The 23,620-nt window shown below is 55.1% G+C and overlaps 1 protein-coding gene across 4 annotated transcripts in view; it reads right to left on the bottom strand.

Moving 5' to 3' along the window:
- Positions 1-23,620, bottom strand: part of TTBK1 (tau tubulin kinase 1) — a 48,028-nt gene that overhangs the window by 21,379 nt on the left and 3,029 nt on the right. For 2 of the 4 annotated variants that reach the window (XM_034962125.4, XM_034962126.4), the window contains exons 2-13: positions 23,314-23,475; positions 17,177-17,324; positions 16,699-16,772; positions 16,355-16,495; positions 15,413-15,517; positions 14,951-15,016; positions 14,421-14,513; positions 14,209-14,334; positions 12,094-12,248; positions 10,791-11,022; positions 10,354-10,529; positions 6,700-7,261 (exon numbers count right to left, since the gene is read on the bottom strand). In XM_034962125.4, coding sequence (XP_034818016.3) covers positions 6,700-7,261; positions 10,354-10,529; positions 10,791-11,022; positions 12,094-12,248; positions 14,209-14,334; positions 14,421-14,513; positions 14,951-15,016; positions 15,413-15,517; positions 16,355-16,495; positions 16,699-16,772; positions 17,177-17,324; positions 23,314-23,475 — 2,040 coding nt within the window. The remainder of the gene's footprint in view (positions 1-6,699; positions 7,262-10,353; positions 10,530-10,790; positions 11,023-12,093; positions 12,249-14,208; positions 14,335-14,420; positions 14,514-14,950; positions 15,017-15,412; positions 15,518-16,354; positions 16,496-16,698; positions 16,773-17,176; positions 17,325-23,313; positions 23,476-23,620) is intronic. The other 2 variants (XM_034962130.3, XM_057302495.2) reach the window with 2 other exon arrangements.

Below are 23,620 nucleotides of genomic sequence, written 5' to 3'. Positions count from 1 at the left end.
GGGGTGGGATGGGATATGTGAGTGTGTGATTATTGCGTCCTGGGAAGGAACCATGGTCCTCTGCCTGCTCCCCACCCCCCCCCACCTGCCCCCTCCAGGAGGGGGGGGGCCCAGCCTAGGTCTTGTGGGTGAACCGGGCCCACACCTGCTGCAGCTGGGACCGCGAGATGCGGAGCACCGAGGGCATGAGTCTGTGGTTGCCAGCAGCGAGGGGCGCGTGGCGCCGGTGGGGCGCCCGCACAGGGCTGCTCTCAGCCGAGCGGCTGCGCTGAATGAGGGAACCGGAGGAGCCCGAGGAGCCGCCGCCGCCGGGGTGAGGGTAATGCTCCGTCTCCAGCGTGGAGGAGGAGAACACGGAGGACGCCAGTCGTCGCAGGGGGCTGTACCGCGGGAGGGAGTGCCCCGAGAGTCTGTCCTCCTCCAACTGAAAGAGACCAAGAAAGTGGAGGGAAAAGAGGTGTCAGGCACAGACTCGACAGCTCCGTCTCCGGGGCCACCCACCGCTCACAGCCCCTGCGGCGCCGGCGTCCCGGGCAAGTGGGCGGGGTCAGGCAGGGTGGAGGAGGGTGCAAACCACCCGCCCCAAGGTCCTGCCTCAGAATCTAGGCTCTGGCCTCCAACGCCCTTCCCCCTCCTCCTTCTCTCTGGAACTTCTCACACTATGGTCTCTGCAAGGAGACCATGGTCACTCACCTCCTCCGAGAAGCCTTCCTGGCTTAGTCCTACCTAGCTCAGGGTTGTTCTGGACTGGGGAACCCTTTCTCTCGGGAAGGTGGCTGTGTGCTCTGAGAGAGTTCCTTGCCATGTGTTGACAGCTGTGTGTGGCCTGTCTCCCCAGCTAGATTCCGTGCTACTCATTAGGGCTCAGAAACTTTCCCTGTACACCCTCCGCCTTGGCACCCCCGCCCCATCACAGGGAGGTGTTGGGATCGGGGTGACCATGCGGCATAAGGTGGTACTGTAGAGCCCAATTACTCGTGTTTGAATCCCAACTCCACCACTTAAAATCTGAGTGACCTTGAGCAAGTTACTGCACCTCTCTGAGCCTCAGCTTCCTCCTCTGTAAAATGGGGGTCATAATGGTGCCCACCTCAAAGGGTGGTCGTGAGGATTCGATGTTATAAGATGTGCAGTACTTGGAACAGCACCCGCCATGGAGTAAATGCTGTGCTCTTCACTGAGCCATTTTAGTATCTAATTTTAAATCACTCTTCCAAATGAGGGAAGGGATGGACTCGTAGGAGGAGGGGCAAACTGAAGTCATTTCTTGAAAGTGGCTTTTTCCCTGCCCCCTCAAAGTCTGAGCCACCAGGCAGCTTGTGTACAGGGCTGGGCAGAACTGCTGCCTCATCGCCTTCTGGAAGAATCCTGCTCTGTGCCCCCATGCCCTCCGAGTGAAGTGGAAGTGTCCCAGATATGTGGGGGTAGAAATGGCGCCCAGGGTGTTACCAGACCTCTCCCAGCCTGACCCTCTCTCTTCCTGAGACAGAGGCCAGTTGAAATAGCTTTTACAGCAGCAGCAAGGACTGCCTGGGCCAGCTCCTCCAGGAAGGAGGGGGCCTGGGACACTCAGCTCCAGCATCCCTTGCTGCTGTCAAATGGGGGCACAAGGGACTTGGCATGGAGCCTCCAGCAGAGTAGGGAAGAGGGAGAACATTCTAATAGGACTGGCTTTGCTCCCACCTTGCTTTCCCTTTCAGCTTCTTTTTGGCCGAGTCTAGGATCCTTCTGAGCTAGTCCCATCTGCACCAAGGGTTAGGGGTCTAAGGCCCACCCAGAGAGACCAAGGGACAGAGGCACCACCAATGCCCAAAGCCCCCTCTCACAGCACATGTGGGTGGCTTGAGTTAACATTCCAGCCAGAGTTTGCTCAGCTGCCAGGCAGAAGGATTTTCATAGGATGGCATTGAATCCCAGAGTGCTCTTGCCCTTCAGATTGGGCACCACTTGTGGCCACCTACTTGTCTTCAACACCAGTTGAAATATCACCTCTGTGAGACCGCTCCAGCTCCCTCCCCTGCAAGCTCCCAGCTTCTAGCAGATAAGAGTGCTCTGTTATCTCCCTGATGGACCTGGATTGTTAACATCTTTCTAGACCTTTGCATCTCCACCCTACTGCTTGTGACCTTGAGCTCCAAAAGGGCAGGACTGGGCAGCTTTATTCATCTTTGTCCCCCAGCCCCTAGCACACTGTCCAGCACGTGGCAGGGAAATGCTTTGGTGGCTGCCGGGCAGTGTCTGTGTACTCAGCGCATGCTGACCTGCTGTGCTATCGGTCAGAGACAACCGGTAAAGGCAGGCAAACAGCCCTCCCCCAGATCACACACTTGCTAGCCTGCTTCACCCTTGCCCTAGCTTTTCCCGCAACTCCTAATTTGCACCTTAAATTTCCTTGAGAAGAAAGCCAGGTGTGAAAAAAGAAAAAAAACAAAAACAAAAAAACCCACCATCACCAAAGAACAATAGATACTTTAAAATTGTGCCTGCTTTCACACTGTTTCCCTCCCGGTTCCCCACATGTGCAGGTGACAGAGTTGTAGGTGCTCATAGTTTAAATGATTGGTGTTATGAGGAAGTTCATACATCAGGCACTGAGAAAATTGAGGTAGGTCTAGAGAGGGCGCCTCCAAAAAGGTGGTGGGAAAGAGGGAATTCGGCAGAGACTTCCTGCCTGCCCTGAGCCGCATAATCTCCGCCTGTGGGTGGAGAGTCCCAAAAACTGTGATTCTAGGAAGCAGCCAGATTTGGGAGGTCCTGCCATAGGCCCAGGCTGGGCTCACCACTTCCTTCAGGCCAGCCCAAAGACAGAAGAAAAAAATAGGCCAGTCCATTTCTCCCTGCTCCTCTACCCTTGATGAAGGAAGATCTCTGCTTCACCCTGCTGTCCTGAAGTACTTGGCGAAACATGTTTTACCCCATATGTTCATCCAGAGACACACACAGAGGCTGCCCTGCACACTGACATGGCCACAGGCACACCTGCTGACGTGGCCCAGACAGTGGGTATGCACAGAACACACACACACACACACACACACACACACACGCATGCTCCAGGCTCTCTCTGATCCTGCACAAACCATCTGCTCTCTCTGGCCTGTATGTTTTCTGTTAAACTCACAGACCTCAGGCTGGGCGCGATGGCTCACGCCTGTAATCCCAGCAATTTGGGAGGCCGAGGCAGGCAGATCACCTGAGGTCAGGAGCTCAAGACCAGCCTCAACATGGAGAAACCCCGTCTCTACTAAAAATACAAAATTAGCCGGGCGTGGTGGTGGTGCATGCCTGTAATCCCAGCTTCTCGGGAGGCTGAGGCAGGAGAATTGCTTGAACCTGGGAGGTGGAGGTTGCAGTGAGCCGAGATCACGCCATTGCACTCCAGCCTGGGGAACAAGAGCAAAACTCCGTCTCAAAAAAAAAAAAAAAAAAAAAAAAAATTCACAGACCTCAGACGGAATGGCTCAGAGCTCAGATCTCGGAACGAGTTGCCTGGGTTCAAGTCCCGGTGCTAACACTTACCAGCTGGTGGTCACCAGCTGAGCTAAAAACTTTGCTTCTCTGAGTCTTAGTTTTCTTACTTTTAAAATCAGGATTCCCTGTTCACAGTGTTGTTGTGAAGAATATACATGTAAACATGAAAGTGCTTAGGACAGTGCTAACTATTGTTGTCATTATTAGAATTATTACTCCAATTGTTACCATCAATAGAAATGCTTTGACATTCTAGGCATCTGTGGTTCTGTACACACTTGCAGACCTGCTGCATATTCTACACAAATGCAATAATGTGTGCACCCACATGCAGGCACATACATGTGGACACATCCATCCACCAGTGCACAGCTCGAGCTCTGCTGACACAAATGCACATGCACAGGGGCAGAGTGCTAACCAACCTTGATTCTATACACTGTGGGGAACCCGAGGCCCACAAACACCTCACCCCCAAAGACACACACAACTCATCTCTTGCTGACATAGGTAGTGCCAGTCCCTGTCACAAGCAGGACCCGAGCCCGAGACTGACTGATTACAGAATCGGCCTGTGCTTCCCCACCCCACCAAATCTCTCTCTCCCCACCCGCTTGGCCAGAATTCCCCAAAGTGAGGATGAGTCCCAGGACACAGGTAGGAATCTGCAGGTAAGAAAAACTTTAGAGATGAACCTCGGAAGAACCTCAGCTCCCTCACCTGGAGACCCAGAAAGGGACACTGACTGGCCCTCAGTCACTGGGAAGGGAACGGCAGAGCCAGGTCCAGACCTCAGTCTCCTGACTTTAATTCTCGGCTCTCTCTTGACACTGTCTGTCACCCTCCCTAGACTCTGCACTTCCTACGGGTACAACCTATTGTGCAAGTCACCTCTGATGCCTGTGGTACATGGCACACAGTAAATACTCAGTGAGTGTGGATGAATAAATGGGAGCGGAGCAAGGACCCCAAACACATTTTGCTCCCTCTCCTGCTGCCTGGTGCTGGGTGTGGTGGGAGCAATGGCTAGTTACAACGCAATGGTGCCAGCCCACGTGACTGCCAGGTCTGCCAGGGCTGCTCCTCCAACTCAGGCCAGCTAGGGCCTCTCTGGGTGAGGACTCACGGGCCCCACTTTTTGAGCCCCCAGTTTCCAGTGTCCAGGCAAGGCCGGGATGCATACTCCCCAGGATCACAGCTCAGAGGTCCTCTCTTCTAGAAGGGACCTCTAGATAGGGATGGGGTCTGCATACACTCCTGCCCACAGCTGCTTTTCCCAGGGCACCCATGTGATCCCAGGCAAGGCCTCCCAATCTGTGCAAGTGGTAGAACTGGCCCCTGGTCCAACACCTGGGCACCTCCCAGAGCCACCTAGAGTGTACGCCCCCAATGTGGGACCACTATGTGGAACGCGGCACAGCCCCTGAGCCCCTTCCGGCATCCCCTCCATGACTCTCCCCAGCCCTTCTGTGGGTTCATGGACCCCATTTGGAGTTTTCCTCCATTTCCCAGGTCAGAGTTCAGCCTCTGTCCCACACAGCAAAGCCTGGTCAGGCCAGTGGCTCTCTGCCTATTCTGACACCCTGTCCTTGTCAGAATAACCTAAATATCATGAGACATTTTGCAATTTGGCCACCATCTGGCCCCTCCCTGCCCTTCCAGCCTTGTTCCTCAGTCCTCCCACACAGGGAGGTGCCATTGCAGCCAGACTGGGCTCTCCCAGGGCACCCAACACACCTGTCCCTGTGCTCAACTATAGTCTCTCTCGCCTTGGCTCCACTCCTCCCCACGGCCATCCACCTGGCTCTCAGAGCTCACCTCCTCCATGAAGCCCGCCCTGATCATGGGAACCACTTCCCACTCCTCCCTGCTGCCCTCCAGACCTCTCCTGCCCTGATTTCGAGGACCTTCTCCCCTGTGCTCCTCCCATGCTCCGACCTCTCCCTCTCACTCATCATGCAGAGCTCCTTCTCCTCTCATTCCCCCTAGATGTGAGCACCTCTCAGCTTCTGCCCTCACTTTTGGGTTCCACACCCTGCACAGTCCTTTTGGGTAACATCACCCATTCCCATGGTTTCCCAAACCCCAAAATCTGTATTTCCAGGCGAGATCCCTCTCCTGAGCCTCAGGTGCCTACACGTGGACATCCCTTAGATTCCATGAAGTTATTATATTTATTTTATTTTATTTTATTTTGAGTCAGAGTCTCGCTCTGTCACCCAGGCTGGAGTGCAATGGCACAGTCTTGGCTCACTGCAACCTCTGCCTCTTGGGTTCAATCAATTCTCATGCCTCAGCCTCCCAAGTAGCTGGGATTACAGGCAGGCACCACCACGCCCGGCTAATTTTTTGTATTTTTAGTAAAGATGGGGTTTCACCATGTTGGCCAGGCTGGTCTTGAACTCCTGACCTCAGGTGATCTGCCCACCTTGGCCTCCCAAAGTGCTGGGATTACAGGCCTGAGCCACCGCACTGGTCAGATCATTGTATTTAAATCTGAATTCTCATTCCCTTCAAAACCACTCAGGGCATCAGCCGAGACACCAGACGCCCTGGCCCCCACTCCATCACAGCCCGCTTGGCCTATCCCCAACACCCTTGGCACTATCCACCTTGCCCCACATCCACAACCCCACCTCAGCCCAAGCCACTGGGACACTCTCTTGCCACTGCCTGCCACGTGGCCTGCTTGCATCTCATTTCATGCCATTTCAATCCATTTTCCACACAGCAGCCTAAGGATCATTCAACAGTACCAATGTAATCATATTGCACTCCTGTTTAAAAGCCTTCAGTGGCTCACCAAACCTGCAGCATCAAGTCCCGGCCCCTTAGTATAGCCCCACGTCCCTCCGTGGCAGGGCCCAGGGCTGACCTCACAGCCTTGTCTGCTGCAGTGTGCCATCAGCTCAGTGTTCTCAGATCGCCCCCTCCCGGCCTGTGCAAAACACTGTGCCCGTGGCCTGCGAGGCCCTTCTCCTGCCTTGTCACTTGGCTTCACTCCTCATAGTGCCAGACTCAACTCAGAACTGAGAGGACACTTCCTCTGGGGAGCCTTGCCTGCCCCTCAAACATGGTTTCAGACCCTTAAGCCTGTCTACCTCCATCACAGCCCTGTGACTGCTGGCTTACTGGTCAGTAGTGCCAGCACACGTGGAGCACCCCAGGCCTACACACCAGGACTCTGGGCATCTGGAGATGGGGAGTGGGGTGCAAGCCCAACCTTACCTGTCTCTGTGGGCCTGTGGGGTCCGACTCTCTCCGTCGAGGGCGGGGTCCCGAGTGCAGGGGTGAGTGGGAAGGGCTGCCAGGCGTGGGGGGCTGTGACGTCTCGGAACGGCCATCGGCCTGGCTCAGCTGGGGTGGCAGGGGCTGGGGCGGCAAATGCTGCAGGTCCTCCTCCGCCAGCGCCTGCATGCTGCGTCCCCGGGGCCGGACGGTGGGCTCTGCCCCCAGCCGCCGCCGCTCTTCGCCCTCCTCGGGCAGTGGCCGCAGCTCCTCGGGCTCCTCATCCGTGGTGCCCGATGTGCTGGGCTCAGCCCCTGGAGGGAAGTCCTTGAGCTCCGTCTCCTTGTCGATGATGACCCACTCTTTGCTGTCGAAATCCTCCTCCTCAGCCAGCGGCACCGAGCGGAAGGCGTTGCTCAGGGCCTCCTGCTCCACAGAGGCTGACACGTCCATGCGGCCACTGGCCTGTCGGTCAGCGTGGCCTGTGTCCACTGACAGCATCTGGGCTGGCTGAGAGGAGCAGGCCTGGCGCGAGGGCGAGCCAGGCAGATCCATCCGTGACCTGCAAAGCCACCCCTCATGGGGCTCAATACCTGGCCCCACTGGACCCCCAAGGACCCCACGCCAGCGGCAGGGTGGGGCGTGACTCCCAAAACCTCCTGACCGCAGTACCCCTCCCACCCTAAGCCAGGCCAGTTACCTCTAGGTTGTCACCCTCCAACCTCATTTCCTGTCAAGGCTTTGTTAGTTTTTGTTAGTTAGTTCATTCATTCATTCATTCATTCAACAAATGTTTTTGAATGCTTACCGTGCTCCAGGAATACAAACAAGCAGAAAATAAACTCGGGTTTCTGTGCAAGGAACGCTCTCTCCTGGGCCACCCTAGGGAAGCTAATCTTCCTCAGGCAAGCTTTGTTCTTGCCTCTCCAGTGCTCACACCCGCCAGTGGCTGCTTCCTGCTGCTTCCAGGCAAACACACCCAGCTGGCCCTTGAGTTTACAGAGGGCTTTCCAGCCTCCTCTGCCATCACCCTCCAGGCCTGCCTGGCTGGTTTCATCACCCCCAAGATGGCCTTGCTAGTCCCAGCTCAACAAACTCCAGTGACTCCCCGGCCCCAACAACAAAGTCCACATTCCTTGGTTTACACTCAAGGCCTCTCACAGCCTGAATACAGCTGTCTCCCCATTTCCCTCACCAGCCCCATCTCAGATTCCACCCTTACGGCCCACCCCCAATGTAGCCTCTCCCCACAGGACCTCTCCCCACACACAGCCTGTCCTTCTACCCTTTGCTGTCTGATACAGGTTGGCTGTCACCTTGGGCAGGTAGCCTGCCTTTCCCATCCTACAAGGATTAGTGTGTTCTATCTCTCTCTCATCACAGGGTGAACCTCATGTCTGTCACATAATCTGTCTCCCCAAGAGACTGTGAGCTCTGCTGCGCAGGGCCTGGGTCCCATCTGACTTTACCCCAAGGGCATTGATCCTGCCTTGGGACAGCTCTTCTGTCGTTATCTTTTTTTTTTTTTTTTTTTTTTTTTTTGAGACAGAATCTGTCACCCAGACTGGAATGCAGTAGCATGATCTTGGCTCACTGTAACCTCCACCCCCCAGGTTCAAGCTATTCTCCTGCCTCAGCCTCCTGAGTAGCTGCGCTTACAGGTGCACACCACCACGCCTCGCTAATTTTTGTATTTTTAGTAGAGATGGGGTTTCACCATGTTGGCCAGGCTGGTCTCAAACTCCTGACCTCAGGTGATCCACCCACCTTGGCCTCCCAAAGTGCTGGGATTACAGATGCGAGCCACTGTTCCCAGCCTCATTATCTTGAACTGTGCTGTGAATCTCACATTACTTTCAGAGCTTCTCAACTTGGGGCCATGCCAGCCCCAAGAGGAGGATATTTCTGATTGTACAATAGTGTGTGTGGGGGGAGGTGCTACACAAGAAAGAATTGCCCTCTCTCAAATGCCAGCGTACCCCACTGAAAGCCACCACGGAGGCCTAACCTATCTGGGGTTTGTGCCACTCCCTCACATTCAGGCTGTGGGCAGGGGGCTGACTTTCATTCTCCCCCAGCATCGAGCCTGTGGTTCAATGGCTCTTCAGCTGCAGAGGCAGGGGTGCAGATCAGAACTGCCTGTGGGGCTTCCTTAAAATACCACCGCCCCAGCCTACGTGGGACCTGCCCAATCTGACTGTGCACAATATTTTCATTGACTTGTTAATAAAGACTTAAATAAAACATCCTTGAGAGAGGCCACCTAGGGTCTTATATTTATGCTCCCATGTCAATGGCTGATATCATTTCCTTTCTGAGGCACAGTTTGTTTTGATGGATGTAAAGGGGAGAAAGGGTGCCAAAGAAGGCTCAGGGCTAGTGGTACTTGTGCGTGCGTGTGTGTGTGTGTGTGTGTGTTTGCATGTGTGTGCGTAATGGGAACTCAGACGGAGGGTTGGAGACAGGAGACAGTGGGGTGGGAAATCCAAATCTCAACTGCTTTTGTACTGTCTCCTGCTCCCGAGTGCCCCAGAGCCCATCCAGACCCTCTGCTGTCTATGATATCCTGTTCAGCCCTCAACTTTCTCTACCATCCCTGCAACTGGGATTCACTGTGAGCCAAACCAGTTTGCTTCTTGTTTCCTAAAAGCAGGCAGCCCTTCAGGACTGTCTCATTCAAGGCATTTCCCACCTCTCTTCTCCACTCATATCCCTTCCCAAACTGCCTTTCCTCATTTCTCCGTCTCCAGGGAGAGGGACTCCAGGCTACCACAGACGAAAATGGTGGTCTTCAGTCCTACGTAAGCCAACCTGTGTGAGTGTGTAAGGACTGAGGTTGCTCACAAGGAGACACACAGAGTGGATGCCAGAAAGGATACCCCTCCTATCCCCAGGACTGGGTCTTTGGAAGAGACCCCTTTTCTGGTGCAGAGAAGGCCCCAGTCCTACTGTGGAGTGAAGTCTCACTCAGAGGCCAAGGGAAGATGGAAACATCTCTCAGGGGCCTCCCCACCTGATGTTGTCCCACCCACCACCAGCACAGATGGGGACCGGGCCCTGGCCCTTGTTGTCCACCCACCATCCGAGGTCAACAGACCATTCTCCCACCCTCCCATCTTCACCTCCTAAAGGCTCACCTAGCTTCTCAATGCTCCTTTTCCCCAACTAGGTTCCCGCTGGTCCCCTCCCCTCTGTGACTTCAGATCCTTCAGCCCTAACCCCCAAAACTTGCCCTGCTCTCTCTTCCAGCAATTCCCAGGCCCCCTCCCCCAAAGCTGAAGAGAGCCTACCTCAGCTGCACTTGAAGCGTCTATAATTAGTCTCTAGGAGAAGAGATTCTGGAAGCACACACACCCACCAACCAACTCGCCCCTCACCCTTCCTGGGCCCAGGCGCCCCGCCTGTCCCTCCTGCAGCCTGCACTCACCCAATTACGTTTCCTGGCATGAGCTGGGACCTCTCTGGATCCCCCACTGGTTCTCCCAGGCCCTGTCTCTGGCCCCAACTGAGTCTGACCCCAGGCCCAAGTATAACCCTCTCAGCACTTCCCAGGGTCTGCCCACCTCCGCCACACATCTAACTTTTCCTCCAGACCAGCCACGTGAAGGCGGAGAGGGCCTTGGGCCCCAACCATGCCCCTGGCCCCAGACCCACCTCCTCTCAGGTAGCTCCACTCGCCCGTCCGCCGTGGACAGCCTTTCTGACTCAGGGCTGTTCACCCTCCGGTAGCGCAGAGAACGGACTGGGGTTGTGGGGGAGTCTGGGGGGGCACGCACTGGGGAGCTGGGGACCCCCATGCCTCGGCTCTGTTCCTCCTCCACACAGGGGCTCTGCAGGAGAGGGGAGTGCCATGAGCTGGGGCTGATGAGGCGGCTGTGGGCGGATGGTCTCCTCAGGGTGAAGGAGACAGAGGATGATGATGATGGAAGACACAGCGAGGCTAGTGCGGGGAGGGACCGGGAAACAGAGGCAGGGCAAGCAGGCAGACGGCCGGGGACAGGGTGCTTAGGAGGAACAGGGCGGGGGCCCAAGGCTGGGAATCGGGGGTGAGAGAAAAGGCCACCCACGCCCTTCGCCCTGGCGGCAGTTACTTTGCCGATGTTGATCCGGAGTTTGTTCCGGTTGACATCTGTCTCCTCCCAGACTTCAGCCTCAGGACCCCCGGGGTGGGGGACAAGGTGGGGACTGGGGCCCAGCCCCTCAGAGGGCCTCCCGGGCAGAATTGGGGGTGCATTCTCCTGGTCACTCAGGTGCTCTCCCTGTAGCACATCCTCGGTGTTCTCCCGGAGCAGGTCCCCAGGCACTGGCGTCACATTGACCACCCTGGAGAGGGCAGGAGGGAGCCATGGGCAAGGCTGGCAGGGGTGCCCTCTCCTTCCATGGCCCTCTCCTACCAGCACAGACCTGGAGACCACCCCCAGGAGCGGGCACAGAGGCAGTCCCGTCAGGGGTGAGAGTGTCCCTAGGCCCATCACCATTGCTGGCCCACAAAGCCTCTGAGACCAGACCACCCTCAAGTTGGCAGGGGCCACAAGGAGATGTAGCCATCTAGCTCTGTTGACTTAGTGGATCCTGCTGTCGTTCAAGGACCTGCCAGATTTCCATTGGCGTTCACTGTCTGGCTTCCTTTAGACCCAGGAATGGGTCTAAAAAGGAGAATCACTTTGGAGATCCTTTTAAATTTAGTTTTCTTTTATTATTATTTTGCAGTCTGGGAGCATAGATTGAAGTTGCCCTGAATATACACTTAAATTTTTTTTTTATTTAATCTTCTTTGATGATTAAACTTTCGAGTTCTTTAAGCAATGTCTGTATGGAACTGGGCACTGTAATGTGCTACCAAGTCCTGTTAAGTCTCCTTCCTAAATGTGTCCCCTGAAGCCCCTGCCCACCTCTCTCCTTGGCTTGCTCCTGGGGCTGGGTGGAGAGCCCCTTCTAACTCTAGCTCCTCCCTCGACCACCTCTGTCTTTGTGCCTGTCACATGGTTCTGAAATTGCTGACCCATCGATTTCAAACATCCCAGACTCAGCTGAGAGTGCTTTGAGGGCAGGAGCTGTAACTTTCAGGTGTATGGCCTCAAGACATGGCCGTTAAATTCATGCATATGAATGATAAGAAACAGATAAACTGTGGGGCTCAGGTAATTTCGCTTAGGGTTCCCTGCTCCCCCAGGGACCCACTAAGGTTAAAAACTCCAAATGAGGAAGATGCCCACTCTATGCTCAGATTGAGGGTGGAGATGTGGCAGAGTTTCCCAAAGTCCCAGAACTCCACTAAGGATAGGAAAGACAGCCAAGTGTGTCCAGGTAGGAAGAGAGGAGAGGAGAGGACCGCCTGCCCTCTTAGGTAACAGCTCCAGGCAGGGGCTGGTGGCTCGCCTTCCTGAGACTCACCCAAACATGGCTGCCGTCTGCCGGGTGTTCTGCTGGGGCGGGGTAGAGGTGCTCGTGGACAGGAGGGCATCGGTGCCTGCCTTCTCCCAGTCAAAGGCCTCATTCTCGGCAATGCCCCTCTCCTTCATGCTGTTCTCAAACACTGACATGATCAACTGCAGGGGGTGAGGGTGATGGGAGGACAGAGAGGTGATCCGGGGGCTAGCCAGGAGGAAGGGGCAGTTGCTGGGATCATAGGAGGAAGACAGGGACTTTCCAGGACAGGAATGGGCCTGGAGGGGGCATTGGAAGGAGAAGGGCACATTGATTTTAAATGAAAACATGCACATGATATGCAAATCAACATGCAAATTATCATCTTGGATTAAGCCCCACTGACTGGACATGAACCCTCTGAGATCTGTCCCCTGGTTACCATCTCCAAACCTCCTCTGCCATTTCCACCATGTCAGCAACCCTAAACCACTGGGAGTTTCCAAACCCACGCATGGGGTGCTGCCTCTGCACAGACTGCCCCTCTGCTGGGGCGCCCCTCCCACTCATCCTCTCCTCTCTGCAGCTTCCCTTCTCTTCACTGTAAATTCTCTCCACCATACAGCTGCCCTACAGGGCACAGTGCATCAGTTTGAATTGTCCACATGCCTATCTGTCAACTCTGCATCCCTAGCAGCCAGCACAGGGCCCCAGCCTGGGGGGTGCTCGCAGCTGTGTGGCTTTGGGGATCCCATGAGGCTAAGCCAAGATCAGGGGGCGTCTCTGCCAGGCCCTGGGTTCAGGAGGTGGCAGACAGCTATAGACCCTCTGAGGTCCCCAGAACACTCCACTTCTGGCTTGGCTGTCTCCAGAGCACAGGGCAGTTTCTCTCTGCTGAGAGGACCGGCTTAATTGAGTGCATCCTGTGTGCCTCAGGCTGTCTCTGCTCCTACAGTATGCAGCATCGTGCCTGGCGCGTAGTGGATCCCAGGTAGAACACTGCTGATGTTTCCCCCATTCTCTGATCAGGGTCAGTGGGTCCCATGGGGTGTGGTGATGGACGCTTGGAAAGAGCCCTGGACTCGGAGTCAGAAGATGTGCCTGAGCCCAGCCCTGCTCCTAACCACTATATTGGGCCTCAGTTCCCTCATCTATGAAATGGGCATGATCATCCCACTTGCCTCCCGCAGAGTTTTCATGTAAAGTACTTAAAAGCATTTGGCTTCATTGATTGTTTTTGTTTATTTGTTTGTTTGAGATGGAGTCTTGCTCTGTCACCCAGGCGGGAGTGCTGTGGTTTAATCTTAGCTCACTGCAACCTCCACCTCCCAAGTTCAAGCGATTCTTACACTTTAGCCTACTGAGTAGCTGGGATTACAGGTACCCACCACCACACCCGGCTAATTTTTGTATTTTTAGTAGAAACAGGGTTTCACCATGCTGGCCAGGCTGGTCTTGAACTCCTGACCTCAAGTGATCTGCCCACCTCGGCCTCCCAAAGTGCTGGGATTACAGGTGTGAGCCACCGCACTGGCCAGCTTCATTAATTGTTAAGAGCTGGGGCTGGGCACAGTGGCTCACACCTGTAATCCTGGCACCTTGGGAGGCCGAGGCAGGTGGATCAAAAGGTCAGGAGCTTGAGTTCACCTGGCCAACATGGTGAAACCCCATCTCAACTAAAAATACACAAATTAGCCGGGCATGGTGGCACGTGCCTGTAGTCCCAGCTACTCGGGAGGCTGAGGCAGAAGAATTGCTTGAACCCAGGAGGCAGAGGTTGCAGTGAACAGAGATCACACCACTGCACTCCAGCCTGGGTGACAGAGCAAGACTATGTCTAAAAAAAAAAAAAAAAAAGAGCTGGAATAATAATATAAGCAGCATTCATTATCATCAAAGGCTTGCTTGGAAGCTTAAATGAGTGAATGCATGAAAAGCACTGAGAACAGGGTAAGCTCTTGATAAATCTTGGCTGTGACTAGTTTACAAGAGCATACATGCCTTTAGTGCAGTTAGAAGACCAAGGGGAGAGGCTTGAGGACAAGGCAGGGCTGTGGAGCCTCAGCAGGAGCGAGGTCTGCTGGGGGACAGTCACTCACAGAGTGGTGTCTAGGGAGCGGGGGCAGGGTAGCAGGCTCCCACCTGGTAGTCGGGCTTGGTGAAGTAGTCAAGGCTGGCAATGTGGTCCAGGAAGAGGTGGAACTCTGACGGCATGTGCTTCAGCAGCATCCGGTGCTCATACTTCTCCTTGATCATCCCTACCTGTTCCTGGAGGCAAGAGGCCACAGGGAGATGGAGTCCCAGCTGCCCTGACACCCCTTCTGCCATCTCAGACCCAGCTGCCTGGGGCTCACCTTGTCCTTGATCTTCCTCCAGGGCAGCTGGCCCACCGCAAACTCCACCAGCATGTAGAAGAGGGACCACAGGTCGTCGTGGCGGCCCATCTCCTGGAGGTGGGGGGAGGGAGTCACCTGCAGCTCTCAGGTCCTTCCCTGGGAATGGGCGGCTGACCCTTCTCTGAGGGGCATCTGTCAGGGAGGCCTGACACCCAGGCCCCTAAGGACAGAACTGGGGTCTCCCTGAGGCCACAGCTCCATCCCCAACCCTCCAACACCCACAGAGTCCCACAGCCAAAACTACCGTGTGTGCTTCCTCACCGGACAGGGGTCTGTAGTGAGAACAGAGAGGATGGGGTTTCCGAAACAAATGAGGAAGGGGACACTGAGTCTGCCACAGAGGGGCCTTCCTCCAGCCCAGGGTCTCTGGGGTGGCAGATTGCAGCCCCTGCCCCACTCTCCTCTCCCCACCCCTCCCCAGCAGCACACTGCACCCCGACCTTGCCCCTCCCACCTCCACATCCTGCATCCCGGGCTTTGCCACTCACCCGGTTCTTGTGGGCATTGACCGAGGCATAGCGAACCGTTCCTCGAAACCCGGCCACATTCCGAGGCTGCAGAAGGGAGACCACCAAGAACGTCACCCACCATGCCCTCACCTCAGCCACCTCTCAACCCTGCCACCAAGTCTAACTCTTCACCCTGACCACCTCCCCTGGCTGGGGAGGTGGGCCTGCTCTCTGACCTTCCAGTCCTAAACCCGCCTGCTGACCCTGCTCGCTGCCCAGAGTGGGGAGGAAAATCGCAAGGTATGGATGTGGCATCCCCCAAGAGTACAGGCTAACGGCGAGAGGGGACAGGCCGAGTGTGGACCCCAGAGCTGGGTGGCGCTGATACTGAACACAAGGCCAGGCCAGCTTAGGCAGCTGTAAGAAAAGTGGGTGAAGGGTCCCCAGATCTGGGAGTAGGGGGGAGTCCTCCACTGTCCTCCCCGCCCCGACGGTACTCACGGGCCGCACATCCCCCGTGGTGTTGGTGTACTGCCGGGCCAGCCCGAAGTCCAGCATATAGCACTTCCTGTAGGTGGAGGGCAGCCTGCCCATGGCAAAGTTTGACTGGGGGAGACAGCAGCTGTGAGCTCTGGGGGCCCCAACCCCAGCTGGGCCACCTCAAGGGGCACCAAGAAACAGCTCTGCAGCTGGTGAAGGGCTTTCAGCCCCACATTCACTCGCCCGCAAGGAAATGTCAGTATTCACATGTGTGCACCAGGTCACAGCCTCTCATCTGAGGGGTGGGTGTGATCATCCCCATTTTAGAGATGAGGAAACTAAAGGTCAAAGAGCTTAGGAAGCATCTCTGAGATTACACAGCAAGTGGTGACTCAGCCACGTCTGTACAGCTCCACATTTTTGGGACTCCCCAGCAAGGCAATGTGATTTGGTGTAACTGGTGTGGCTGCCTAAGGCAGCAGGCCTGCTGGGTGGCCTTGAGCCTTTCAACTAACCTTTCTGGGCCTCAGTTTTCATCTCTTTAAGTTGGAGATTTTTTCCTAGCACAAATATTCAAGATGCCACAAAATCAGCTACTTGGAACTCCTTGCCAAGCCCCAGCCCCTCAGTCCCCTTCCCTCGATCCCTCCATCCTTTCCCAGCCCCTTCACCTTCCTAGGTTCCAGAACTGTCAGGTCAGGGGCAAGGGATAAGGAACAGAAGGGAAGAACAGAGGAGAGGCCTGGCCATGGCCGAGGGGCAGGCAGGGGTGCATGCTCCTGGGGAGCAGGGGAGAGGAAGAGATGGGGCCTGGGAAGGAGAGCAGGAGGGGCTTGGGGAGAAGAGGCTGTCCCATCACAAGTCCCAACCATGGTTGCAGAGGAGAAACCAGGAGACCCAGGGAAAGAATTAGGGGTGTGTTCTGGAGGAGGGAACAGAGAGGCGTGTGGGGGCAGTACTCACAGGCTTGATGTCACGGTGCAGGAAGCCCACAGAGTGGATGGCCTCGATGGACTCCAAGATCTGCTTGCCCAGCCGCAATGTGGTGCTCAGCGTGAAGGTGCCTCGCGGCTGGCTACGGCGCAGGTCGGCCAGGTTCCGGCCCTGCATGGGGGTGGAGGTGGGGGGTAGACTCACCCTCAGCCGTCATCCCAGACACCATCATTGTGATACTCTTCCCAGCCTCACCCCAAAGGGTTGTGCCCACTGCCCTTTCCCAGGGCCACAGTCTACCTTCCCTTCCCCTACCCTGGAGTCACAGCCCAAGCTCTTAGAGAGGGGAGCCAGGATGGGCCACGGGGACTCACCTGGAGCTGCATCACTACATAGTTAAACTTCTCGTTCCTGCCACAGCCAATGAACCTGCACACATGGTCCTTTCCTGAGGGGCACAGACATAGGTCTTCCAGCTCTTACTCTTTCTTCCTCATTTCCAACCCTAAGATGGGTTCCTAGTGCACTCTTGATTCCTGGTCCCTCCAGTGCTGGCCCTGTGAGCACCTGTCTTGCCACCTCCCTGGCCCTAGCCTCATCATGTCTCCTAGACTCCAGCTCGATTACTTCCTTGATCACCAACCCGGCCTCCTGCCCCATCACTGTCTTAGACCCCGGTCCCATCTCTCCTAGACTCTGGCTCCGTCACCTCCCCCTTAGCTCCTGGCTCCATCCCCTTTTCCCTCTACCACACGACATCTCCTCCCTCACCCCAGCTTCTGATCTCATCACCTCTCTTAGCCCCTGGCTTCATCATCTCTTCCTTCCCATCCCCCTGCCCGAGGCCCGAACCTTGCAACTTCTTGAGCACGGCCACCTCCATCTTGAGGACCTGCTTGGGCTGCTGGGCTGACTCCACCTTGAGGGCCACATTCTCCCTGGTCAGCAGGTCCATGGCCTCGTAGATCTCACCAAAGCCCCCGCCCCCGATCTTTTTCAGCTATGAAGATGAGGGGATAGGGGGTGCTCAGGGATCAGGCTGAACAGCTCCTCATCCCACCTGCTGCTTGGTTGCATCCTTCATTGGTGGGGAAGGGGGGTATCTTTTTTTTTTTTTTTGAGATGGAGTCTCACTTTGTCGCCCAGGCTGGAGTGCAGTGGTGCAATCTCGGCTCACTGCAACCTCCGCCTCCCATGTTCAAACAATTCTCACGCCTCACTCTCCTGAGTAGCTGGGACTACAGGTGCACACCACCATGCCCTCTTAATTTTTTGTATTTTTAGTAGAGACAGGGTTTCACCATGTTGGCAAGGCTGGTCTCAAACTCCTGACCTCAGGTGATCCAGCTGCCTCGGCCTCCCAAAGTGCTGGGATTACAGGCGTGAGCCACTGTGCCTGGCCAGAAGGGGGTATCTTTGAAGGGGCGAACCTCATGTCTCTCTTCTTTGCCCCACCCCATCAGCACCCCACCTCCTCTCCTAGTGCCCTGGGACAGACAGCTCAGCTCCTGAGCAACCACACACACACACACACACACACACACACACACACACACACACACACACACAGAGCCAGATGTCAGGAAAGGGTAAAAGACCTGTGACCCTGTATAGACATGGAGAAAGCCTAATGTAGGATTCTGAGGAGACACTGGGCCGCCCTTGACCTTTTCTTCTCTAGAAGGACAACAAATATCATGTTCCCCCATCCCCTGTGTAGACTGAGCGACCCCTATCCAGAAGGAAAACCAATTGCCAGACCTCCCAGTCTCAGGGCGGATTGATCCCCTGGGGAAGCCGGCACTTCCTGGGATTGGCAGCCACCCAAGAGTCACAAGAAGGAGAGAGTAGGTGGGCAAAAGGGGATTCAGCAAAGGATGTTCGCGGCCCATGCTCACTGCCGAAGTTCACGTCACATCACTCCCTAGGTCCCTGTTCAGATGCCCACAACCAGGATGAGCCTCCTCTCCAGGGCAGCGGGCACTGTGAGAGCGTGGTGGGACCGGCGCCTGGAGGGAATGGAGCAGCGGTCTGACCCTCTCGTCTTCCCCCTCCAGCCTCCCAAAGCAGGCGTGAGAAAGGCGGGGAGGAGAACCGCAATAAAGTGAAGGAAGAGCTGGCAGGGAGCCAAAGCTGAGTTCTGGGGAGGGGCTCAAAATCATTTCAGCTCAGAGGCCCGGGGGTCCTGGAGGGTGAGGGCTCTGCTGGCAGGCATGGGGAGCAGGGAGAAGGTGCCGAGTTCCAAGCTGAGACTGGTTTGGTTTTAGAAAGATGTACATGACCTCAGAGGAGGTCCACTGAAAAAAGAAAAAGAAAGAAGGATGGAGAGCTTGATGCTCACCCCCTCGGGGAGCTGCCTCACTGGGGGCCTGTCCGCTCTGTGCACCTTCCCAAACCCTCATTCTGTCCTGCTGGCTTGCGACTCTGATCAACCAGCAGACTCTGGCCGCTCAGCCTCCTGCATCTCTGAACCCGCCCCGAACGTCTGTTCAGTACCCAGATGACTTGTGATTGTTTAGTGGTGATTGACACTGCGGGATGGAGGGAGGAAGACCAGGCGGAGCTGGAGGGCTGGGAGTTCCCAGGTTACCATTGAACTCACTCCAGAAAGAGACAGGAGCAGGAAGGGAAGATATGGAAAAGAAGCAGAATGCTGGGTGGGAACTTCAAGGTGCTTGTGTCTGGGAAGGAGACAGGGAAAGAGGAAGGAGGAAGAACAGTGAGAAACCAGAATTCCTTTCTCTTAGAGACGAAATTTAAAGGCAGGATCTCAGAGCCAGGAGGGGACAGACTCAGACTAACGGGAAACAACGGCATGTCTGCCTCTGGGGTACTTTAAACTCTGGGGAGATGCGAATATCTTCTAGATTCCTTTAAGGTTTGCTTGTGCGAGAACAGAGGAAAGGGCAAAGGCGAGGGGAAAACCGCATCTTGGTCTCACAAATGTCATCTCAGTTAATCCCCAAAGGCTCCTGGCAACACAGGTGAGGAAGGTCATGTGATTCCCCATGTTGCACAGAAGGAGAACTGAGGCATGGGAAATGCAATGCCTTGCTCCACATCACACTGCTAGTTAATAGCAAAGCCAGGTCCAGGCACGGTGGCTCCCGCCTGTAATCTCAGCACTTTGGGAGGCTGAAGTGGTTGGATCACCTGAGGCCAGGAGTTTGAGCCCAGCTTGGCCAACATGGCGAAACCCTGTCTCTATTTAAAACTACAAAACATTAGTGGGGCGTGGTGGCGGGCGCCTGTAATCCCAGCTACCTGGGATGCTGAGGCAGGAGAATCACTTGAACCCGGGAGGCGGAGGCTGCAGTGAGCTGAGATTACGCCATTGCACTCCAGCCTGGGCAACAAGAGAGAAACTCCGTCTTAAAAAAAAAAAAAAAAAAAAAAAAAGCAAAGCCAGGCAGTTTTCATTTAAACCCAGGCAATCAAATGCAGAATCCATAATGTTACAGAAACTGTGGACCCATCAACATTAAAAGTGTGAGTGCTGAGATTCAAGCCCAGATCTGCCAGGCTCCGAAATCATTGCTAGAGATAAGTCAGGAAGGCTCGGGACAGCCAAGACATTTATGACACCTACTTCCCAATTTCCCAGGGTGCCCTAGGGTATTTCTCTACCACCTTCATTTCCCAGCAGAACCTATTTCTCCTTCTTTACACCCCTTCTTCCCCACCCACCCCCCACCCATTATGGAACCTCCATAAGACAGGGAACTGGGTATCTTCACCACCCACTCCACCAACATCCCTTCTCCCTTGCACCACAGCTAGGGCTGACTTATCCATGAGACACAGTGACTAGGCCCCGATACCTTTAGGGGGTCCATGAAAATGTTTTAATTTCTTTTAAAATCATAAGGGAGGCCAGGCATGGTGCCTCACGCCTGTAATCCCAGTACTTTGGGAGGCTGAGGTGGGTGGATGACTTGAGGTCAGGAGTTTGAGATCAGCCTGGCCAACATGGTGAAACCCCATCTCTACTAAAAATACAAAAATTAGCCAGGTGTGGTGGCGGGTGCCTGTAATCCCAACTACTGAAGAGGCTGAGGCATAAGAATTGCTTGAATCTGGGAGGCAGAGGTTGCAGTGAGCCGAGATCTCATCACTGCACTTGAGCCTGGGCGACAGAGTGAGACCCTGTCTCAAAAAAATAAAATTAAAAAAAAATCATCAGGGAAAAAAAATGAACCTTTAGGTCAAAGAGAACAATCTAGTATATAATATTAATATATTCCTCTTTATACCAATGCAGTCATAAAATACATTTTAAGTGCTTTCTTATGGAGGAAGGGGCCCATGAAAGTCACAATGTGGCCCTGCCCACAGTCCAGTAATAGGAATATTCTCTCAGTCTCCCTTTTCTCCACTCCTGCTAAATTTTACATGATCTCAGCCCCTGCTGAAGGACCTCCCTAAACTAGAGGAGAAATATGACACAATAGGATCAGCACTGGTCCTTGGGAGGAAGGAGACCTGGTTTCTTGGCCAGCTCTGGGTGACCTGGGGTGAGTTTCTTAAACTCTCTGAGCCTCCACTCTTCCTCCTCTGTGAAATGAATAGAGTTGGACTAGAATTGGTCACAAAGGTTTCTTCAGCTCAGTGGTCCTGATTCTTGGATGGGCTGATTCTTGTCAGACAGACCTGACAAGAATCAGCCCATGACACCTACTAGTCATGGAAATTTGGCAAATTAGCTAAGCAATTTCCTCAGTTTCCACACCTGTGAAATGGGATTAATAAATGGGAATACAAATCTACTTGGTAAGTTCTTGAGATAATGCACATGAGGCATTTTGCACAATGCCTGGCAACAGTGAATGCTCAAAACAAATACTAAGTCATTATTACTATTATTGTTTGCTATTCTGATTCTGAGAAGCACCCCTCAAGATGAATAAGATGTTATTATTTTATGTTTTTAGAGACAGGTTGACCAAGCTGGATTTGAACTCCTGGGCTCAAGCGATCCTCCTGCCTCAGCCTGCCAAGTATTGAGGATTTATTTATTTATTTAGAGGAGGAGTCTTGCTCTGTCGCCCAGGCTGGGGTGCAATGGCATGATCTCAGTTCACTGCAACCTCTGCCTTCCAGGTTCAAGTGATTCTCCTGCCTCAGCCTCCCAGGTAGCTGGGATTACAGGCGCCCACTGCCACACCCGGCTAATTTTTGTACTTTTAGTAGAGATGAGGTTTCACCGTGTTGGCCAGCCTGGTCTCGAACTCGTGACCCCAAGTGATCCTCCCACCTCAACCTCCCAAAGTGCTGGGATTACAGGTGTGGGCCACCATGCCTGGTCCACGTATTTATTTTTAAATGCCACATCTAGTGCCACTGACCCCCTTTTTCTTCTGGCCACCAAGATCTATGGGCAGTTTGCCTTGGTTCCTGAGCTCTGCCTCCCACCTCAGTGCCATCCTCACTTGGAACAGGCTGAAGGGAAGCATGTGGCCCCTCACCCTCTCTAACACTCCAGGGGTGGGGGTCGGAGGTGAGGAGAGGTTGGCATGCTTGCCCTCCCCCCAGCTCCCTGCTCCATTTCGCTCCCCACTCATCTTCTACTCCTTCCCTCAGAAATCACAAAAAAGTTCCAGCCTAAACTCAACATGTGTGTAAAAACTGTCTTTTCCTCACCACTTCAGTGCAAATGTCATTCTGCCTCCAATCCGCCAGAAACTAAGCTCCGGTGCCAGGGGCCCCGAGGTTTCGGAGGAACACTCCTGTCTTCGCCAGACCCTCGTTCCTTTTATTACTGCCCTGGCTCTTCCTCCCCCTATTTCTGTACTCTCCCTCTTGGGAAGTCCCCCCTCTGGGACATAAACAGCCCCTTTCCTCATCCCTTGGGGACCCCTAGAAGTCTCCTCCTCTTCATCCCTTCCACTCCCAACCCCCAGTCCCAGAGACATCTCTGAAAACGTCGCCACCGTTGCCTCTTTCTAGGTTTCTAGGGGACTTGCACGGCCGGTGGCTGTTGCCGTGGAGACCCGCCTGCACCCGGGCCTCACCCTCCTCTCCAACCCCGCACTCCCGTGAACTGAGCCTCCCCACTAAAGCACGCGGGTGCGCACACGCGCCAAGCACACACGCACACACACACGCACACACACACGACTCAGAGGTCAGGAGTGTACCTGACCTCTGTTGTTCTCCCTCCCCTCCCCCTGGCTCCCCACTCCGGTGCAGTCCCACAGGCTCACACACGGGTTTCCCCACACTGCCGCCCACAGTCTGCCCCACATTATCCTGCCCCCACAATAATAAGAGGACACCAGAGCGCTATTAAGTGACGGAAAAAGGGAGGTGATTTACAGTAGGTCTCGCTCCCCAAATACTATCATTCCCCCAGCCCTCACGCGCCCCCTCCGAGGCAGGCCCGGCTCCCGAGGAGGCTGAGACTACAACTCCCAGCAGGCCGAGCAGCCCGAAGCCCCGGGCTGGAGGAGCAGGGCACGCCGGGAGATGGAGTCTCGCCGTGCTGCACCTGCCGCAGGACCCGGCGAGGGGAGGAGGCTGGATGGAGAAGATGGAGTGCGGGTGCGGCGGGAGCAGCCTGCAGGGCCTCTTTCCCCAAACCCAAGCCTTTCCGTCCTCTGCGGAAGCGGAGGGACACATGCTCGTCCACTGCCCTTCTCCAAGGTCCGTCAGAGAAAAAGCTCCCTCCCCCACCCCTCTTCCTCCTCCCCACACTGGCCTCTGCAGCTCCTGCCCAGACATCCAACCAGGAGTTGTTCCGGGCTTGGCCTGACCAACGTGACCTAGCGGGAAGAGGGGTGAGAGAGGGCGGGGCTCGAGAGAGGGCACTGGGAGAAAGCTATTGTCCACACGTGTTGGCAAAAATAATGACCTGCAAGCAGTATGCAAATGAGCTTAGAAGCACCTCCCTCTTAGGGTAGGGGAGCGGAGGGCACCGGTTTTAACAAGTCTCCAGGTCCTCGCCTCCCTCCCCGCTACCCTCCCTCTGTCCCGCCGGGTCACTCACTCACCACCTTCCAGCGATCCTTGACCACGTAGTTGGCCGGCAGGATGTCGGCCTGCTCCCCTCCCCCACTCATGTTGGTTTCGTCCTTAAGGGCGGCCGCTAGGCACTGCATCCGCCAGCCAGAGGGAGGGGTGTCCGCCGGGCCTGCCCTGAGGGGGCCATCTACCTAGGGGAGTGAGGAGGGGCTGTGAGGGCGGGCTGCGGACCCAGGACCACCTGGCAGATATGGAGGAGAGGAGCTCCACTCCTGCTCTGCATTCTTCCTGGCCCCACTGGACAGATGCTCCAGGAGTTACCAGGGGAAAGATCGT

Source organism: Pan paniscus, chromosome 5 (assembly GCF_029289425.2).
Source record: "Pan paniscus chromosome 5, NHGRI_mPanPan1-v2.0_pri, whole genome shotgun sequence".
Classification (NCBI taxonomy): Eukaryota; Metazoa; Chordata; class Mammalia; order Primates; family Hominidae; genus Pan; species Pan paniscus.
This window is presented reverse-complemented; position numbering and strand designations above follow the sequence as displayed.